Source organism: Plecotus auritus (genome assembly GCF_963455305.1).
Source record: "Plecotus auritus genome assembly, chromosome: 6".
Taxonomy (NCBI): Eukaryota; Metazoa; Chordata; class Mammalia; order Chiroptera; family Vespertilionidae; genus Plecotus; species Plecotus auritus.
Genome location: NC_137773.1, coordinates 15,288,543 through 15,308,329, shown reverse-complemented (window position 1 = coordinate 15,308,329; position 19,787 = coordinate 15,288,543). Strand labels below are relative to the sequence as shown.

The 19,787-nt window shown below is 44.4% G+C and overlaps 1 protein-coding gene across 1 annotated transcript; it reads right to left on the bottom strand.

Moving 5' to 3' along the window:
* Positions 1 to 8,596: 8,596 nt before the first annotated feature.
* IL12B (interleukin 12B) lies at positions 8,597 to 16,833 on the bottom strand (the record flags this gene model as incomplete). Its single annotated transcript, XM_080672803.1, has 6 exons — positions 8,597 to 8,728; positions 10,059 to 10,216; positions 11,764 to 11,981; positions 13,600 to 13,717; positions 14,265 to 14,540; positions 16,746 to 16,833. 6 exons carry the CDS (start codon positions 16,831 to 16,833, stop codon positions 8,597 to 8,599), a joined length of 990 nt encoding a protein of 329 aa, XP_080528929.1.
* Between the last annotated feature and the right edge of the window lie 2,954 nt (positions 16,834 to 19,787).

The window sequence follows — 19,787 nt, the reverse complement described above, 5'->3', positions numbered from 1 at the left end:
TGAATTTTGTGCATCAGGCCTCTAGTCCTATATAATAAAAGCCTAATATGCAAGTTGTCCCCTTGACTGGGAGTTGACTGGTAGTTCGACCGCTCACTATGACATGTGCTGACCACCAGGGGGCAGCACAGAACATGGCGAGCGTCGGTGACGTGGTGCTAGCAGCGGGTGGCAGTGGAGGCACTGCCAGCCCTGATGGGCCCCAACGAGAGTGGGACTGTGGCGGGATGGTGGAGCACGTGAGTGGGCGGTGCCAGGCCAAGGTGGATGCGAGCAGGGGCTTGATCACCCCGTTGATTACCCACAGATGGTGACCAGTGGCTGGCAGGCCCAGATTGCTGATTGGGGCTGAGCCCCAGGCTGGGACAGGGAACTGGGGGTGGGTAGTGGCAGCCTACCTCCCGCAGTGCCTGGGTGGGGGGCTGCGACCTCCTGCTGGCTACCTGGGGTTTGGGGTAACGGGGACAGAGATGTGAGAATGTGGGGTGTCCGCCGAGCTCACTCCCACTCTCCCTGCTACCCTCCCCCAGGATGCCAGGGTTTGCGCACTCAGTTGCTGTGCCCACCCCTCACCTGCACGGCCTCTTCCCGGTAAGTTGGGCTGCAGCCGCCAGGACCGCAGGGGCCGATCAGGCTCCCTGTGGGTTTGTGCAGGAGCCGGTCTGCGAAGCCGGCCGGGAGAGAGCATGCTGCCTGCCCGGTGCAGCGCTGCTGGGTGTCCTGCAGTGTCTGGCCACGTTCACTGCATCTCCACATGGGGACTCAGGTGCCATGACTCAGGCGGAAGGGGGGTGCAAGGGGGTCCAGGGGCCCAGGTGCTGCCAAGGGCACAGAGGTCAGCTGGGACCTGCCCTTCCATGCCAGATGCTTGCTTTTCAATCGCTGGCCAGGCCTAGGGACCTCACCCGTGCACAAATTTTGTGCACCGGGCCTCTAGTATGTATATAATGACAAATCCACACACTGAGGCTGGTGGAGAAGAAAGCTGAGAAGTGTCTGAGTTCTTGATAACATCATTCTTGATTATCTCCTGCCACACCTTACCTCCAGACCTCTGGTTAGGTTGTCTTTATTGTACGATATTGCTCAAACCACTTTTTAGTAGGGTCTTTCTTACTTGCAGTCTGAAGCATCCTAATTGATAACTCCGTAGAGCTCTTATTCTCACCTGTGCACTTACCACATTGTACTGTTAATGTTTGTGGCCTTGCCTTCAGCCCTCTTGATAAGACTTTGACTTGCAGACAACCTGCCCACCTTACTCATGTACTCTCTCTTGCAGCTATATGCCTGGCACAATAAACAATTATTTGCTGAATGAATGAATAAATGTGTGAATGAATGAATGAATTAAAGTTCTCCTCTCCTTCAATTTCCTGTACTCCAAGCACCTACTACTCTCACCATGACCAGGGCTTCCCTGTATGCTTGGGCATGTTGTGTCCTGCACAAGGGAACCTGGTCAAGGGGGCAAGTGGGAGCAGATATCTAGCCTGCTCTTTACTCAGTAAGACAGCATCCTGGCAGGGAGCTGTGTCTATCCAGAGAAAGGAACACCTTTTTTTTTTTCTTATTGGCATTAAGGTGCTCTGAGACTAGTAGCAGCACTGTGACTGTCCAAATTCTGACTCTTGTCTGATAGGGGCCATGCCCTTGCTCTTTCTTTTCCACCCTCACATGGAATGGAGCTAGGTCCTCTTTAGATTCTGAATACCATGTGACTGGGCGACTGTTCGCGAAGCTGCTTAGTAAAAAGTGTTTGTAAAAGCTCCTAGGTTATCATGTGCTGCCCCTCTCTGGTGATAGGTTGATCATGTTAATACCAGTCTTTTGGGAATGATGATAATGTATCAGGAATGGCCATAATGGGAGTCAGGATTCAGATCCAGGTTCAACTGTGAGCCCTGGCATTAGCCCAGCTGTGGATGCTTGGGCTAGACAACAGACTTCTCTGGCCTTCCATTTCCTTGTCTATAAAACTAGAGGTTCTCAAATTGTATTTTGCAGAATTTAGGGGTGTTGAGGTGGCCCCAGGGCTCTCAGAGGTGACTAGGGTGACAGGACTGAGTGGTGGGAGGCTTCAGCCAGAGCAACTCTGCTTTTGTCTGTTTTACATTTAGGATTTTATAAAAATTAACTTTTAATTATGCAGGAAAATACTAACATATTCTTCTTGTAAGAAATTAGAAATTTGGTCTCTATCCTCCCCAGTCCCTGTGTATGTTGGGGCTTCCTTTAAGATTTCTATTTGGGCTCTAGCCAATATTGCTCAGTGGTTAGAGTGTCGGCCCATGGACTGAACGGTCATGGGTTAAATTCTGGTTAAGGGCACATACCTCGGTTGCAGGCTCGATCCCTGGCCGTGGTCAGGGCACGTGTGGCAGGCAACCAATTGATGTGTCTCTCTCACATCAATGTTTCTCTCTCTCTGTCTCTCCCCTTCCTTCTACTCTCTCTCTCTAAAAATAAATAAATAAAATGGAAAAAAATATCCCAGGTGAGGAGAAATAAACAAAAAAAGATTTCCATTTGAACAAAGGGATCGTGGCACAAACAAGTTGGGGACCACTGGTCTGGTTAGCCTGTTAGGACCCCCAAAGTTGAAAAGAGAGAGATTTCAGAGAAAGAGGACAGCAATGGTTGGAGAACGTCTTTTAGAGTTGAGCAGAATCCCATGCCATGGTTTGTTGAAATGGAGCATTGCTCTGGGTGTGGAGATTTGGGGCACTGTCACTGCTATGTGTTTACAGTGTGTACCCAGGAGAGGGATGGCGGGTGGGAGAACACAGATTTCTGAGTTATAATTGGAAGGCTTTGTATATGTCCCCAAACAGCCTCATCTCCAAGGGGAGGGAGGATGAAGTGGGATTGCCTGTCCTTTTTGGTTTGACTTTAGAAAAACAGCAACTGCAACTAGCATTTTCAGTGCACTTGCTAGGTGCTGGGTACTGTACTGTGAGCCTCTTTAAACCCTCCCATTCCTAGGAGGTGATGGCACTGCTAGCCTGCTTGTTTTAGAAGGGAGGAAACTGAGGCATAAAAAGATTAAGGGATTGCCTTAAGGGCCTGTAGCTGGTAAGTGGGGAGGAGGGTTTGAGCCAGGTCTCCTTGCTGCAGGCCTGGTGTATCCCTGTGGTCTGGACTCCTCCCAGGCATTGCTTGCTGCCATTTGAGCTCCAGTCCACCTATATGGGTGGTAGGTGTGGGAAGGAGGAAGCTGACTGGACACTGTGGTTTGTCTAAAATTTGTCCCCCAACTTTCCCTCTCCTCCGAACCACAGGGCTACTGGCAGAATGCTCAGTTTTCTGGACACACTCCCCCACCCCCACGCTCAGGTTAGCAACTGTCCTTTTGCAAACAGCCAGGGAAGATGCCAGGTGGGCTGTGAGAAGGGCAGGGGAAAGACTGCTCCTCTGAAAGGAGACAGAGGTGAGCGAGCAGAGCAGCAGCATTGCCCTGCAGCCCATCATACACTGGCATCCATGAGGAGGGCGGGGAGGCTGCAGCAGTGGCAGGCTGCCAGGACACCCCGTGCCTCCCTTCCTCCCTCCCTCTGGAACCCAGGCCTGCGTGAAGGTAAATGCAAATCAGCTTCTCTGAGCACACTTCCTGCAGAGGGAGGGTTGTCACTCTGAGCGCCTGATTCCCTTCTGTCTGCCAGAATGCGGATTTTATTTTTGCATTTTATGAGCTTGAGAGAGGGATTTCATTTCCTTGGTATAGTATGACCCTCTGGAGAAAGTTTTGTCCCAATACATTTCACTCACAAATTCTGTCCTGGAAGAGGGACTGTACTGAAATGAAATAGAGATGATTAAAGACTGATTTATAGGTAAGGTGAATTGGTAGATTTATGACAAATTATTGCACTCAGGGAGGTGAATGGGAATAAAAGGGCTCTCTCTTTCTGGAGCTGCAAACATTTGTGAAAAGAAATATTTAGGTTTTACTTACCCTTATCCCAGCCAAACTGTATTTCAATATATTCACCCCATTGTGTCCCTTCTCTCTCTCTCACCAGACTGTACATCCCCTGAGGCAGGAACTGGGTTCATTGCATCTTGATATTTCCCCACATGGGGATGTTTTTGCAATTTTATAAGAAAGGGATTCTACACTGAGACTTTTAAATCTCAATGGACTGAGCCATCCCTTTCGTCCCCATCTCAACCCAGTCATTAGAGATATCAAGACCTCCTAACAATGACCCCTCCAGCCTCCCAACCCCAAAAGAACAGGGTTCAGAATTATGCTTCTTTCTGGTTATAAGTAATGTAATAAGAATATTAACAATAAGCTTTGATTGAGTGCTTACTATGGATCAGGTATTTTTATATTTTTAAGCACTTTCTAAGTGTTATTCCACTTAATCCTCTCATATACCCTGTGAGATAGGTACTGCTATCATGCCATCTTACAGATGGGAAAGCTGAGGCTTGAATGCTTAAGTAACTTACTCAAGATCACAGAACTAGCCATTTGAAACAGCTACTGTTTATTGGGTGCTTGCTTGTAGGCCACGCGCTGTACCAATCACATTAAACCAATGATCTCATTTCATAATGTCCATAATTCTCAAAAAGTGGTCTCCATTGATTAGAATTTCAAGCATTTAGTTTGAAGACTGAAAACCATATGAGGGCAAGGGCTTGTTCACCCCCCTCTCTATTCAGAAAGATGAGGATGGAGCTAGGGATAGAGCAGTAAATTTTAAAAAAATGTTTGTTGAGCGAATGAAGGCACAGCAGAGGTGACTTTCCCATGGGAACTGCTTGCCTGGACCCCTTTTCTCACCAGGTGAGTCCTGCTGATGCTCAGGCTGCCCTTGGAGCAGGCTTCCTGGCCCTGGTTCCTCTCTGCCAGGGTGTCAGGCTATCACCAGGACCCCACCTGGCATCACTGCGAATTGAAGACTGCAGGGCTTCCCCAGAGTCCTGCCAGCCATGAGAGGCGGAGCCAGGTTTTCTGAGCAGATTCTTTCCTGGGCTGGCCTGGCTCCTTTTTCTGACTTGGCCAGCAGCCTCTCATAGATGGGGACCTGGTTGTGTAGGCTAATACCTTTATTTAATTTTTGGCTTATTCATTCTCTATCTTAAAAACAATCATGGGGACAGTTATTGTTTAATGGGTTCAGAGCTTGTTTGGGAAGAAAAGTTCTGGAGAGGGATGGTGGTGATGGTTGCACGATAATGTGAATATAGTTAATGCCACTGAATTTGACACCTCAATATGGTTAAAATGGCAAATTTTGTTATGTGTATTACCACAGTTAAGAAAACCCTGCAAATAGGGGCTTGTCTTTCTAACATAGGAAGAAGTTTGGGGTAGGTAGTTACAGGCGTTGGTGTTGCTCCTTGATGATGTCACGAGTCCCTGAGTCTTTCAGTCTTTACAGTCTTAGCCTGATGGTTTTCATCCTGGTCACTAGATACCTTTTGAGTCTTAAATGTTATCTGCTCAAGAGAGAAAGAGGAGGGAAAGGGCCATGCTAGCAATGGCTCTGTCTTTTGTCTAGAAAGCCCCCGTTACATCTCAATGGGCAGAACTGGGTCTTGTGGCCTTGCTGGGCAGCAAGGGTGGCTGGAAAAGTGATCACTTAGCTTCCCAAACTTAGAGCTGAGGAGGGACCTCAGGGGAGGAGGATGTTGGGAGTGAGTGCTGATCGGACAGCCAGCAGGCTTTGTCCTGGGCCCTGCCGAAGGTCATACGGTCACATAGCAGGGCTGACCAGGCCCACGACCCGGTCTCCTGGTTTCCAGTCCTGAGCTCTTTTGCTAGGACATTTGATATATTTTGTAGATTACCAATAAAAAGGACCATCCTGGATAATATCTTTCAAAGAAACAATCAAAATACTAAGAAGTTGTGTCAGGAAAGCACTGGGCATGGTGGGAGCCAGAACATCCGAGCTCTGCCCCAGGCTGGCTGGGAATTTTGGGAAAAGTCCCCAGGTCACTGTGCTCATGAAAAGTGATTCATTATTGTTTTTCTTGGTTAGTGTTGTTCATTAAGTCCCCAATAATCCCTTGATATCTCTAGGTGAAAGATTCAGTAGGAGACAAACAGTGATTAACCAACCACATGCTATCAAGTGTGAGCTTACACAACATGATGTGTTTCAAATGTTGGATTAGGATGACAGAAATTTCCCACCATTCCTCTAGGCCATGAGCAGAGTATAATAACGGTTTCAGGGGACACTTAAAATAAGGAATGTGAACAGATATCCCTCTTATAGTTACCTTGCCATTGCAAGGAAGCCCGGATGTGCACACCTGGCTTATGAAGACAGCAGAGAATGGATTTCATTCTTTCTAATCTCGCACTTACTTTTTCCATGGGAGGCACCAAAAGGGAATGAGCAGGCCCTGCCCATTGAGCCCAAAGTGGGCACCTCCTCTTCTCTGTGGAGCCTTCTTGGGTGACTCTGGGTCACACTGATCCTTCTCCTTTGTTCTCACCTCAGGACACCACATATACAAAACATTTTTAACATTTACTGGTATTAAAGTTAACTTTTCATCCCTGTCTTATAGGGATGGGCGCTGTTTGGGGGAGGCAGCCTGAGGTTTTTTGGAACTCCACAACCCCAGGGGCTAGCACATGTCCAGGCACATGGCACACCCTCCGTAAACAGGAGCTGGACCTATGGAGTGGAATGCTCATAGCTTTGCCAGGTTGGCGTTTTATTTCCTGATGCTTGGGAAATGAGGAGAGTGGATTCCAGGACAGAAGACAGAAGAAGCCAGAGCATCCAGCTCCAAAAGAGGGCATGACACAGTTCAGTGTCCTTGCAGAGTCCCCCATGGTCAGATGACAGGGACAGTCTCTGAGCTCAGCAAGACACTGACTGGGAATCCTATAAAGGGAAAGGACAACTCTGCAAAACTGGAAATGAAGCTGCTGGAAGGAGGGAGCCATTCTCCAATGGTAGGGGGAAAAAATTGCAGCCCTGGTAAATGTTGGAATAGGATACCCGAAGCAGCTGAGCAAGCCCAAAATAATATTGCAAAGAAAAGTTACATTTTTATTAGTTCACAGTCGGAATATAAAAATAAATAAGTAAACAGAAAACAAATGGAATCACTTTACAGAAAGCACATTCATTACTTAAAAGTAGCACCTTAATGGTTTGGCACTCTCTGGTCACATCCGCGTGTCAGGGTCACTCATGCCGACCATTGAGTGGTTCTTGATCGTTTCTTTGCATCTGCCTGCTTTTTTTGCATGGCTACTAAGGAGCAACTGGCAATTCTGACACTTTTATGGCCTTAGCCATAACCACACTTATCCTTCCTCTTGAATCATAAGATCTTTTTACTTTTCAGACACTTTTGATGTCTCTGTGTCAGTCTCTTATACCTTACAGGTAGATGGGTGGGGATTGCCACAGAGGTGGAATGAAGCTCAGTTTCATTTTATTTTTAATTTTAGCCCTTTCTAAATTCAGGCATCCAAAGATTTAACTTGCTTAGGTGGCCCTGAATTGTAACTCTTCCTGGACACGAGAACTAACATCATCCCAGGACCTCCTCAAGTGGGTTCCCGTCTCCAAGTCTCTAATTATCCATCCATCACAAGTATATTATAGTGCTGTCATCAAAACACTGCATTCCTACTGGCTGCCATAACATGGAGACACTTGGCAGCCTCGATGGAAAAGTTGTTAGTATAAATGACACATAAATTCACATTTTGCATAATAGGACCCCGTTCCTTATAGATCAGGTCATGAGAGTGTGAAACATACAAATCTTGGCACAAAAATGTTAAGTAACCATAATAAATTAATAAATACATAAATTACTTAAATATCTAAATAACAGTTGCATCCTGCTAGCTGGCAACTCTATAAATAAATTACCGGATTGTTTCATTGGGCAGTTAGCATTTCAATAAAAAAAATACAACAAAACACTTAAAAACACACACAAATTAGGTAGAAAATATCTTTTTGGGTCTAGTGCATCATGCCTTTTAAAAGCTTTGCACAGATTCCTCTTTTCCTCCAAGGTTTCATTCTGAGAGTAGAACCTGAAAAAGAATGCCCAAAGTCTATGAGGATTAGGAAAGCAGCAGCAGACCTTTAATATTTCACAAATCACATTATCTGGGCTGTTGGGTTGGGGGTTCCATGTCAGAAGGGTCCAACCCTTCCTTATGTGGCCTGGGATTTGGCTGGTATCTCGTTCACGAGAAACTCTCTCGAAAGTCTTAAAAGGATATCTGATCATGTCATTTCCTTGCTGAAAGACCTCCAGTGGTCCCCCAGACCTCCCTTTTGGATGAGTTCCTAATTCCTGGAAACAGCATGCAACCATCCTTGCTCTGACTCTCAGCTGCCTCTCTTTCTTCTTTGCCTTTCCCTCCAGAAGGGCAGGACCTATTCCTGTTCTGTTTATTGCAGTATCCCTGAGCCTAGCATAGTGCCTTGGAACAACATGAACATCAAATAAATATCTGTTAATGAGCAACTGTATGTTTCTGACTCTGGTGACATTGCTGGGAATCCTCTATTTCCTCTCCGGAATCCCCCCACCCCAGTTCCCTGAACCTGGTATACTGAGTGTGCAGGTCTGGGCTAGACTTGCTCACCTAACTGCAGGACACAGATGCCCACTCGCTCCAGGATGAGCTATAGTAGCGGTCTCGGGCTTGCACACGGATCAAGGCATCCTTGTGGCACGTGACCTTGGCTGAGGTCTTGTCTTCTAAGAGTTTATCTTTCTGCAAAAGAGAGGAAAACCTTTGGTAATACAGTCACAAGGTAGGCTGGGCATATTTCTCAAAGCACATCTTGGTTGTAGGGCAATTCACAGAGGAGTGTGTAGTACTTGCGCCACCTACTGACAGAAGCTCTCAACACAGATGCAGTTTTTCTACTTCTCAAGTCCTGAGGGTGAAATTGGTCCAGCTTTCCTCTTTCTAGCACAGCTGCCTTGTCTGAAGGCCCATGTGCACTCACCCCAGTACAAGGCCGATGGTGAGACTGGGACAGATTTGCTCTAGTTGCCCCGTGGATATTCAGAAATACCACACTCTTGATCCTTTCATCAGACAAACTTGTGGTTCAAAGTCAGGCGTTGCTACTTATTAGCTGTGTGACCACTGAAAAATGTCCTAGGCTCTCTGTGTCTGTTTCCTCACTTATAAAATGGGGATGGTAAAAATGTCTACCTCACTGAGTTGTAAAAGTTAAAGGTAATAATCGTGTAAAACTTGTAGCAAAATCTGTAACCATATAGAAAGCACTCAGTAAATATTACCTATTAATGACACAGATCTTAAGTAGGGAAAATACATATGAATATTTTAAATAATTTTTTATTGAAATTGACTCTAGTATAGCCCTTTACCCGGCAAAAAAAAAAAATTCTTAGGGAGCGGCTGAATCACTGAGTTTCTACCAGATGCTAAATGCTATGTTGAATAAGGCCTTTATCCAATGATGTTAAAACTGGGATCCAAGGAGGCTAAAGCTCAATAAAAGTGCCTCTAGGACCCTGGGGTTATTGATGCCACGGCAAGAAAATTGAAAAGCCATCATTTAGCCTATGTGCATACCGACATTCTGTTTAATAAAATAATTTCACAATATGTAGAACAGCCAAGAGTTAGACATTTTGGGTGAGACATAGCATGAATGTTATATCATCCATTATATTCACTCAGTTGAAATAGTAAATTTCGGTTCCTGGAGTCTAGCTCTCCTATATCAGGATCAGTTGAGTGCAAGAATTAATGGTCAACCATACAGGAGGTGTATGGCCTTGGTGTCCAGCAGTCTGACTTTGTGTCCTGGTTCTGTCACTTCCTAGCTGGGTGACGTTGGGCAAGTCACTTAACCTTTCTGAGGTTTAGTGTTGTCACTAGTGAAGTGGTGATAATAGTACTGCCCATCTTTGTAGAGTTACTGTGATTAAGTGAGATAATCGTGCACAAAAAGGCACAGAAGTGCTAAATAAACATTAGCTGTTGTCATCATCATTCATCCCCACCCTGTTGTGGGCCTGCATAAACCTGATCACATTATGTCTGGCACTGAATCACATCTTACCCTTTCTCTCTTGTTCTTGCCCTGGACCTGAAGAGAAAATGTCAGGGAGAAGTAGGAATGTGGGGTGCTCCAAGTGTCAGGGTACTCCCAGCTGACCTCCACATGCCGGGAATCCTTTAACGGCTTCAGCTTCAGGTTCTTGGGTGGGTCTGGTTTGACTGTGGAATAAGATACACACTTTTTATTTTCCTGGTGGGGCTTTGGAGCAAGGTAGTTCTGGCTTCTGATCCCACTTTCACCTTTGACCAGTTGCGAGTCCATAGGGTAGTTGCTTCTCTGAGCACTTGGTTGGCAGATGTGACACTCCCTTACTGCTGGTGCTCACTCTGGTGCCTGTGGAAGGCTGCCACATCTTTTATGGCTGACCCTGAGAGAGGCTCAGAAACCTTGTTACCATGGACAATCAGATGGGCTCTGACGGGGAACTACTTCTGCGTAGTGCTCAGGAGAAAGTTCTTAGAGACAACAAGACTCTCTTGTCTGGGCTATCGGTGAAGGACCACCCTTTCTGAGGTCAAGCCCCCTCTTTGCACCCAACTCAGAACTGAGCTGAGTCTCTCTTGCTGGGGATGAGGTGAGAGATTCCCCACTTAGTGTCTTTCTTTTGTCTTTTCATGGTATCTGGCACTGATTTGTCTTGTAGCAGTTACAGTCACATTGTCTCTATGCTCATGTGTTCATTCATCCATTCATTCTATAAATAGTAACTGAGCAACTATTGTGTGCCAGCCACTGGACTGCACATGGGAAGTACAGCAGTGAGTGTCCCAAAGACTGTCCCCAAGTAGTGTACCTTCTTCTCATGAGGTGAGGAAGACATTCTATGGAATGTGCTTGGGCTCTTAGGCCCAGCACCACTCCAAAGACCACTGCTCCTGGCAGATGCTTCAGAAATATTCTTGCCTCTGTTCTTAACACAACTGACATCTCCCTTCCTTTAGGACTTAGCTAAATGTCACCTCCTCAGTGAGACCTCTGTGAACTAGATCCCACCTTCCCCCAACCCGCCAAGGGCAGTCTACCAATGCTAGCGCGTGTTCTGTGGTTCTTTCACACTTTATCTCAATGGAGAAATGGTAGAGGAAATGAAAAATCTCCATCTGCCAATTTAAAAAACTGATGTCCATTTTGGAGCAGTTTTTATTCCAATAAAGTAGTCTCAAGATTCTAGAGAAAGATGGGTAGGGAATAATTGCAGCTGGTAGGAAAGTGCTGGTTCTGAATAGGACTGTCATGCCAAAGGGGCTGCTCTTGGATTCCTCAGGAAGCTCCCTGGGAGCAGGACAGAAGTTTAGCCAAGAGCCTGCTCTCACTTTATTTTTTCAAATACGTTTCTATTGATTTTTAGGAAGAAGGAGAAAAAGAGAGAGAGAAACATTAGTGGTAGAGAACCATCAATCGTCTGCTCCTGCACATCCCCTATGGGGATTGAGTCTGGCATGTGCCCTCAACCAAATGAGCCAGGGTGAGCCTGCTTTTTCTAGTGGGGCAGATCAGGATCTGAATTGCTAGCTGTGAGATCTAAGACAAGTTGTTTAACTTTTTAAAGACTCATCTTCCTCTTCCTTAAAATGCAGATATTTAATAGTATCTCACTGTACTTTTTGGGGGGTGTTGAATAAAAGAGATAATGCATGTAAACCCCTTACTCCAGTGAATGAATGGCATCTATCTCTATTAAGCATATATATTCAAGTACACTCACTGATGTCCCTGATGAAGAAGCTGCTGGTGTAGTTTTCATACTTGAGCCTGTGAACAGCATCCACCACGACCTCAATGGGCAGTCTCTCTTCGGCGGCTGGGCAGGCACTGCCCTCCTGACACTCCACCATGTACTTCTTATACTCCCTGTGGTCCACTCTGACCCTCTCTGCCGAGAGTGTCGCTGCTCCACAGGTCACTCCCCGGGGGTCAGAGGAGCTGAAGTTGAAGACAGACATATCCTGTGTCACACAGATGTGGGCGAGTTCCTGTGGTTGTAACTGTCCGAGGTCACAGTTTCTCTAACTGGTTTGATTTATCCCAGGCAGTGAGAAACTGCCCTCCCCACGAGAGCAGATGTTTCAGAGGTAGTACAGATGTTCTGTTGTTATCATTTTACAGATGAGGAAATGGAGGTTCATGGCCAACATGAATTTGGAAAATTTTAGATCCAGAGCCCCTGGTTACAACTCCTAATTAACATTTTTATTTTATTTTTCCCATTTTATTTATACATGCTAATTATAAGAGTAAAATGATAAAGATGCATATAAAGGAAATGTGGTGCCTCTTTTAAACCCAATACCCCTTTTAACCCTAATATATATATTATTTATATCTTGTTGTATCCCACCAGAACTTTTTCTGTGAATATTCAAAGCAGTTATATAGCCATATGTTTTTATGCATACATATATTTCATCTATATAAATACATTTAGATTTTATTTTTTTATGAAATAAGGATCAAATTATATATATATATATGATGGCTACAAAACCGTGTGTGTGTGTGTGTGTATATATATATATTTTATATATATTTGTAACCATCATATACACACACACACACACACACATATGTGTGTGTATGTATGTGTGTGTGTATATATATATATATATGTATATATATATATATATATATACATATATATAGTTTTGTAACCATCTTTTTCAATGATCCACAACAGACCATATATGTTGGGTTATTTTGATGACTGCACATTAAGCTGGAGAGTATAATAAATCACACTTTATTTCACCTTTCCCTTGCTGATTACCGAAATATCACAATGAATATTTGCATCTATGTCTTTGTGCACTTGTATAAGCACTTCTTCAGTAAGCATTTTCATTTCAAAGATGAAAAAGTGAGACCCAAAAGGTTCCTCAGGTACATAGTGGCCAGGCCAAGATGATCAACTAGGGTTGGCTCTATTCTCCTACATTGTTTGGGAACTTAGATGATGAGTGAAGTCACATGTTAGAGGGGCTAACACAGGTGCTACATCCATGGGAATTTGTTTCTTATGAAAAGTCCAAGTGTATCAGACAAAGCGAACTTCAAATGAGCAGTGTTAGCAGAAGAAAAAGTTGTTCAAGTGGCCTGGGGAAAATGTCTAGAGGCCTCAGAGTTTTGGAGTCGACTCTAGGGCTTGCAAGGTTTATGCTCCAGAACTCTTGTTTCTATTTTTGATTCGAGGTGCAATTTTGGCAAGTCATCTATAGCTTCGATTTCTCCTTTTATCCCTCCCTATGGTACTATGAGCCTCAATGAAGCATCACCAGGCCATTTGGATAAGTGAGTTCAAACACAGCAGAGGCTATGGCCAGGCCCAGGTAATATTCTGTTCTAATGCATACATTTGTTCAGGCAGTTAGCTTAAATCTCCATGTTCTTTCCCCAACTTAGGCAAGTGGGGGTGTCATTGAAAAAAATATGGGTTTGACTTTTTCTCTCTTACCATTAACTGAAAGGCATTACTAGGTCATCCTTATTTTCTTAATGAAATAGTAGTTCTAGCAAAACACCGAGAAAACAGAGTGGTTTCACTTACCCTCTGCCACTTTTGACACTGAATTTCAAATCAGTATTGATTGCTGTCAGCCACCAGCAGGTGAAACGTCCGGAATAACTCTTTGCTTCACATTTTAGAAAGGTCTTATTTTTGGGTTCTGGATTGAAAAAGAACAGATATTTAGGTTTTGTATGTGTGGTTTTTTGTGTTTATTTTTCCCCCAGAAAGATTTTGTGCTTAATCACAGGTCACCAAATGGTATGAGTAAAAAATCTTCCATTGAATTCATTGGAAAATGATGCTGCTCCCCTGGCAGGCAATTCAGCAAGGACTGGTAGCTGACTCTGCAGAGCATAACATCTTACATATTGAGAGGGTATTCATTTTTTTCAAGGCTATCACCCCAGTGCTGAGTTATGCACTGTTCATGTTGGTTAATTTCCATTACCCTCTCTATAAAATCCCCATTTTTTAAAGAGAACCTACGGAAAAGCATCCAGACTCACCATGAAACTCTCTCAACATGAGATTACCCAAAGTGTCTAGCAAAGGAAAACCAAAGCAAAGGACTATGTAGGTTCTGAGTGGTTTCTGTAAGGGACTTGATTGCTGCATTAACTATACTGACCATGTCTTGCCTTTAAAATTTTAATTTTTGTATTTCTTATGGAGAAAACTGATGCTGTTCAAGGGAATGGAATTACCTTTCTGGTCCTTTAAAATATCAGTGGACCAAAATCCGTCTTCCTTTTTGTGAAGCAGAAGGCAAGAATTGCTGAGAACCTTGCCTCCCTTGTGACAGGTGTACTGGCCAGCATCTCCAAACTCTTTGACTTGGATGGTCAAGGTTTTGCCAGAGCCTAAGACCACACTACTCTGGTTCGAGGTCCACGTGATGCCGTCTTCTTCAGGGGTGTCGCAGGTGAGGACCACCACTTCTCCGGGGGCGTCAGGATACCAGTCTAACTCTACAACATAAACTGGAGAGCACAGAGCATGGAGAACCATACTGCAAGCCACACAGACTCTGGGACTGTGTCTTTTGAACTTCCTGGGCATCTGCACTGCTGAAGCACAACCTAGCTTATAGCAGCAAAGGCTTGCTGAGAGGATCTCAGGGTACAGGGCCCCCCTTGGGCTCAAAGTCATGGAAGAGAGAAGCAAAGAGTTGTATAGATGCCATCAATTTGTTAACTGGCAGACTACTCTTAGTAATTAACCTCTGATCAGCTGGCAGATGAAGGCCTTGATACACAGAAGAATGCAAACAGCACAAGACTCTTTGCTGAAGGCCTGGTGGAGATAAACAACTTCCAGCACAATTTCAGTCTCAGAGGGATTAAGACTGACCGAGACTGAGATCCTACCGCCACTAGCTGGCTGGAGGATTTGGAGGAAGATACTTAATCACCATGAACTTCAGTTTCCTCGTCTATAAAATGTTAATAATAATAGTACCTACATCATAGATTCATTCAGCTGTGAGGATTAAATGAAAGAAGCCTGCCTCAGTAAACTCAGTGTTAGTTGTTATTGTTAGTCACAGACTAAAGGGTCAGACAACTGCACAGAGAGACTGTCTTACAATTTTCTGTGGGAATTTTGGGACTTAGTTTATACTGCATGAAATTCACCAATGGAAAATTTTATTCTCTTTGTATTTTTTTAAAGCTATTTTACACTTTTATGAGGCAGTTAAGTAGGTGTTAGTCTTCCCATCATGAACCGCCTCCAGCACAGCCAGGGGTAAACCTGAGGAGGGGCGGTGAGGGATTAAAGAAGACAGACAAGAGAATAGAGTTGTGACCGGGTGGATCACTGCCTGGATGTGAAAAAAGTGACACAGCCTGTAAACTGAAGCTTTATTTTATAGTCAGATCACACAAAGCAAAACAAGGGGAGTGGTCAACATGTTTACAATGTCTTGTGAGTTTCAAATCTATTTCCTTACTCCAGCCTTGTTTTGGCAGCACTTGCTGCACCTCTCTCAGCCCATTAGCTACCTAGGAACAAGGGATGACTTAAATTGTGCTGGAAGGGCTCTGCCCTCCAATCTGGGACTTACATGTGGCTCTGCCACAGGTCAGTCCAAGGCTTGACCCTATAGCCACTCCCTACAGGAAAATTTTATTCTCTTTGTATTTTTTTAAAGCTATTTTATACTCTTATGAGGCAGTTAAGTAGGTGTTAGACTTCCCATTTTATAGAGGAGAGTGTTGAGACCAAGAGGCTATGCAAGGTTACAGCAAGTTAGAAGCACAAGAGCTGTATTTCAGACTGTCTTCTTGGCTTTGCCTTGGGTCTCTAATACCAGCATCTAAATTGACACTTGAGGAATGGCTTAGGACAGTGGTTGGCAAACTCATTAGTCAACAGAGCCAAATACCAACAGTACAACGATTGAAATTTCTTTTGAGAGCCAAATTTTTTAAACTTAAACTTCTTCTAACGCCACTTCTTCAAAATAGACTTGCCCAGGCCGTGGTATTTTGTGGAAGAGCCACACTCAAGGGGCCAAAGAGCCGCATGTGGCTCGCGAGCCGCAGTTTGCTGACCACGGGCTTAGGATATAGTATTTCAAAGAGGGTGTCACATCAAAGCTTCATCTGGGCATCAATTATTAATTAAATAGAATCACTTAATGCAGTGGTTCTCAAACCACAATCATGGAACCCCCATCAGCAGCAGCACTTGGAAATCTGTTAGAAATGCAAATTCTCAGTTGATGACCAGGGAACTGTGGGATGGGCCCAGTGACCTATGTTTTTTTTTTTATGTTTTCCAGATGATTTTGATGCCTGCTGTGAGAGTCACAGGGAGGGTAAAGAGCCTGGTTTTTAGAGTCACATTGGTCTGGATTTAGAGAAAGGGTGAGGAACCTTTTTTCTGCCAAGGGCCATTTGGATATTTATAACATCATTCAGAGGCCGTACAAAATTATCAGCTTAAAAATTAGCCTGTTACATTTGGTCAAACATTGAATTAACTCACTCCTAATGCCTTGGCAGGGTCAGACCAAATGACTTCGCAGGCCTTATGCAGCCTGCGGGCTGGAAGTTACCCACCACTGGTTTAGAGTCAGTTCCATCTCTTACACTAGCCAGTGGCCTTAGACAAGACATTCAGTTACTCTAAGCTCTGGCATCATCATCTTGAAAATGAGAGATTTAGGAGAGTCTAGTTACCATCTTTCTCTAGTTCCCATATGGCCACGAGGGGAGATGCCAGCAAAACCAGGGAAAAACAGAAGAGGACCAACTGCTGCTGATGCATCTGTAGGAGGGAAAGAGAGTGAGGAGAGGAGGAGGAAAAGAGAAAGAAGAAGAAGGAAAGAGGAGAGAGAATGTCAATCATTATTCAGTTACCTTTGGAAACCATATTCACAATCTATGCATATTGTTTCTAATCTTTATTTTCTTCTTTCTTCTCTACACTGTCATGGTAACACTAAATGAATTGTAGGAGCCCTTATGCCAGTCGCTGGGTGAGCACATCTCCAAACAGAGAACCATAGACAATCTGGAGCTGAAAGAGATCTAAGGCTAGCCTTCTTATACAATCCTCTTATTTTAAAGATGAGAAACCCAAGTCTCAGAGAAAGAACATTATTTGTCCAGATCAACATTCAGTAAATTTTTTACTTGGTGCTTGCTATGTAAAGGGCACCGAGCTAGAGTGGTTGGAGTGAAAAAAAGTTTTTATCTGGATCCTGCCTTTTAGGAGCAAATGCTTTCATTCAGCAAATATTTATTAAGTCATTTGGAGAGACAAGCTACGTGTGTGTGTCATTGAAGCACAAGGCAGTATCTGCAGTGACAGCTGAGGCTAAAGGACTTAGGTTGGGGAGGAAAAGGTAACATAGAGACAATCTTTCAAATTCTGGCAATGACCTGGTCACTAGCCCTTGTTGTAGGGATTTAGTTTCTCTTTTAGTTTAGACCAGGGGTGGGCAAACTTTTTGACTCGAGGGCCACAATGGGTTCTTAAACTGGACCGGAGGGCCGGAACAAAAGCATGGATGGAGTGTTTGTGTGAACTAATATAAATTCAAAGTAAAGGAGCAGAGGGGAGAGCAAGAGAACCCTCCACTCTTTCGGCTCCGCGGGCCGGATAGAACAGCCGAATGGGCCGGATCCGGCCCGTGGGCCATAGTTTGCCCACGGCTGGTTTAGACTGTAATTGCTCCAAACTCAAAGATGACTCCCTCCCACATGATGTAGTCTAGTGGTTGTCAAAATAACCCAGAAGCCTTGTTAAACCAATGATTTCTGAGTTCTACCCCCAGACTATCTGATTTAGCAGTTCTGGGGGTGGGGCCTGAGAACCTGCATTCCTCAAAGAGTTTCCAGGTTCTCAACATGTGGTCCCTGGACCAGCAACATCAATGCTTTAACCTATTTTCAGGTTCCAGAGCCCCTGAAAATCAAGCTGTTCTTTGGGAGAAGACCATGACATAGTGACATATCCGCCATGAAATAACGACATGCATCATTTGATGCTAAATCAGGCACCACCTTATATTGAAACTCAGTCTAGATTAGTATTCAGGATTTATGAAAATCTTCAGACTGTGAAAATTACACCCCCTCTGTAAATTAGGTAGAGATGATTATAATTTAATTTCAGTCTGAAACACCTCTATCCATCTCGGAGAGCACCCGTGTTTTGTAGCAGCATCGTTTCAGAAACGACTGTCTAAATTATATGAAGAACAAGACTCAAAATTTCCAACTAAATACCTTAAAAAGGAGCATCCCTTGATTGGTGTGACTGCATACTGACAAATCATGGCTATGTCAGAACTGCTGCTGATCCTAGGGGAACCCTGCCTTTCCCTTTACTTCCTTAGGTTATAGAAGCTATGATGACCAAGACAGGACTAGAAGGCAGGCCTTCCTATACACTGCCAGTGTTCTCATCAGGGCAGCATGGGGCTTACAGGGGCATGTCTGTCAGTTCAGCAAGCTTTGACTGTAGCAAAGTACTACTTGCCACAGAGCATCAGTTAGTACATTTGTAGGCTTGGAGTCAAGCAGCTATGGGTTTCAGTTCTGGTTCCCCCACTCACTAGTTATGTGATGCTGACCAAATTACTCTCTGCATCTCAGTCTCCTCATCTATAAAATGGACACAATAGCTATCTCCAAGGAATGTTGGGGAAAATGCAATGAGATGACATATTACAGAAGGCAACCAATAAGAGATTAGGAGAAGGAAGAGATAAAGGAAAAAGTTGACATCTCTCTGTTTCATATGTAATGGATAGACTGAGAGTTGTGCCTGGCTATAGGGAAATGCCATAGAAGTATTACAAGTACACAGACCTGTAAAACCCAGATGTCAGCACTCTGGGGAGGGAAATGACAGAGATTCCTGGCACCTCCTGGAGTACTCTCGTAAAGCTGGGGTTTTCCCTTCTGCTATGTGCCCAGCACTTCCTCCCTGGACCTCCGATGCATTTGAGAATTTCAGGTGAATTGTACTTTAGGATCAAGGGAGACCTGGTGATGGTTCTAAGACACAACTTTCATTTTAAACCTTAGAATACTGGCAGGGGGTGGGACCTAGGGGAAACCCAAAAGAGGGCAACAGATAGTTACCCAGTGGGTCTCTAAACCAGCTGATAGCAGGGCTGCATCCCACAGCCCACACTTCTTGGCATGCTAAGTTTGAGAGTCTCGAGGATCAAAAAATTTCTTTTCGTGTAGTTTCATGGTTTTATAAACTCTTGAAATCATGAATGAAGGATGCAGGGAATCTAGGGCCTGTGGTATGTTAAGGCTTCCTAATGCTTGTGCCAATGTGGGCATGATGATGACACTTTTTCAAGTTTTACTCTGTTACATTTTAATTAGAAGAGAGAATTATTATTAAAAAAATAAAAAGATATAGTCACACAAGGCACGGGTAGCACTTGCAAAGGGTCCCAGTTCTAGAGCCAGGCAGGACCTGCACTGGCATCCCAGCTCTGCCACTCATTAGTTGTATGACTCTGGGAAAGCTGCTTGTTAGGCCTCACACTCTTAATCTGTAAAATGGGCATCCTGGTGTGGTGAGAAGTTAATGAAATAATTCATGTAAGGTGTCCAGCATGAGGTCTGGACTCCCGACTATTTGCTCTCACAGAGCCCCCATTCCTTGTTTCATAGCACTTCCTACAATAATAGAGTTCTTTGGTTAATGAATAATTACTTCCCTGCCACTCTGAGCTCTCTGATGGCAGGGAC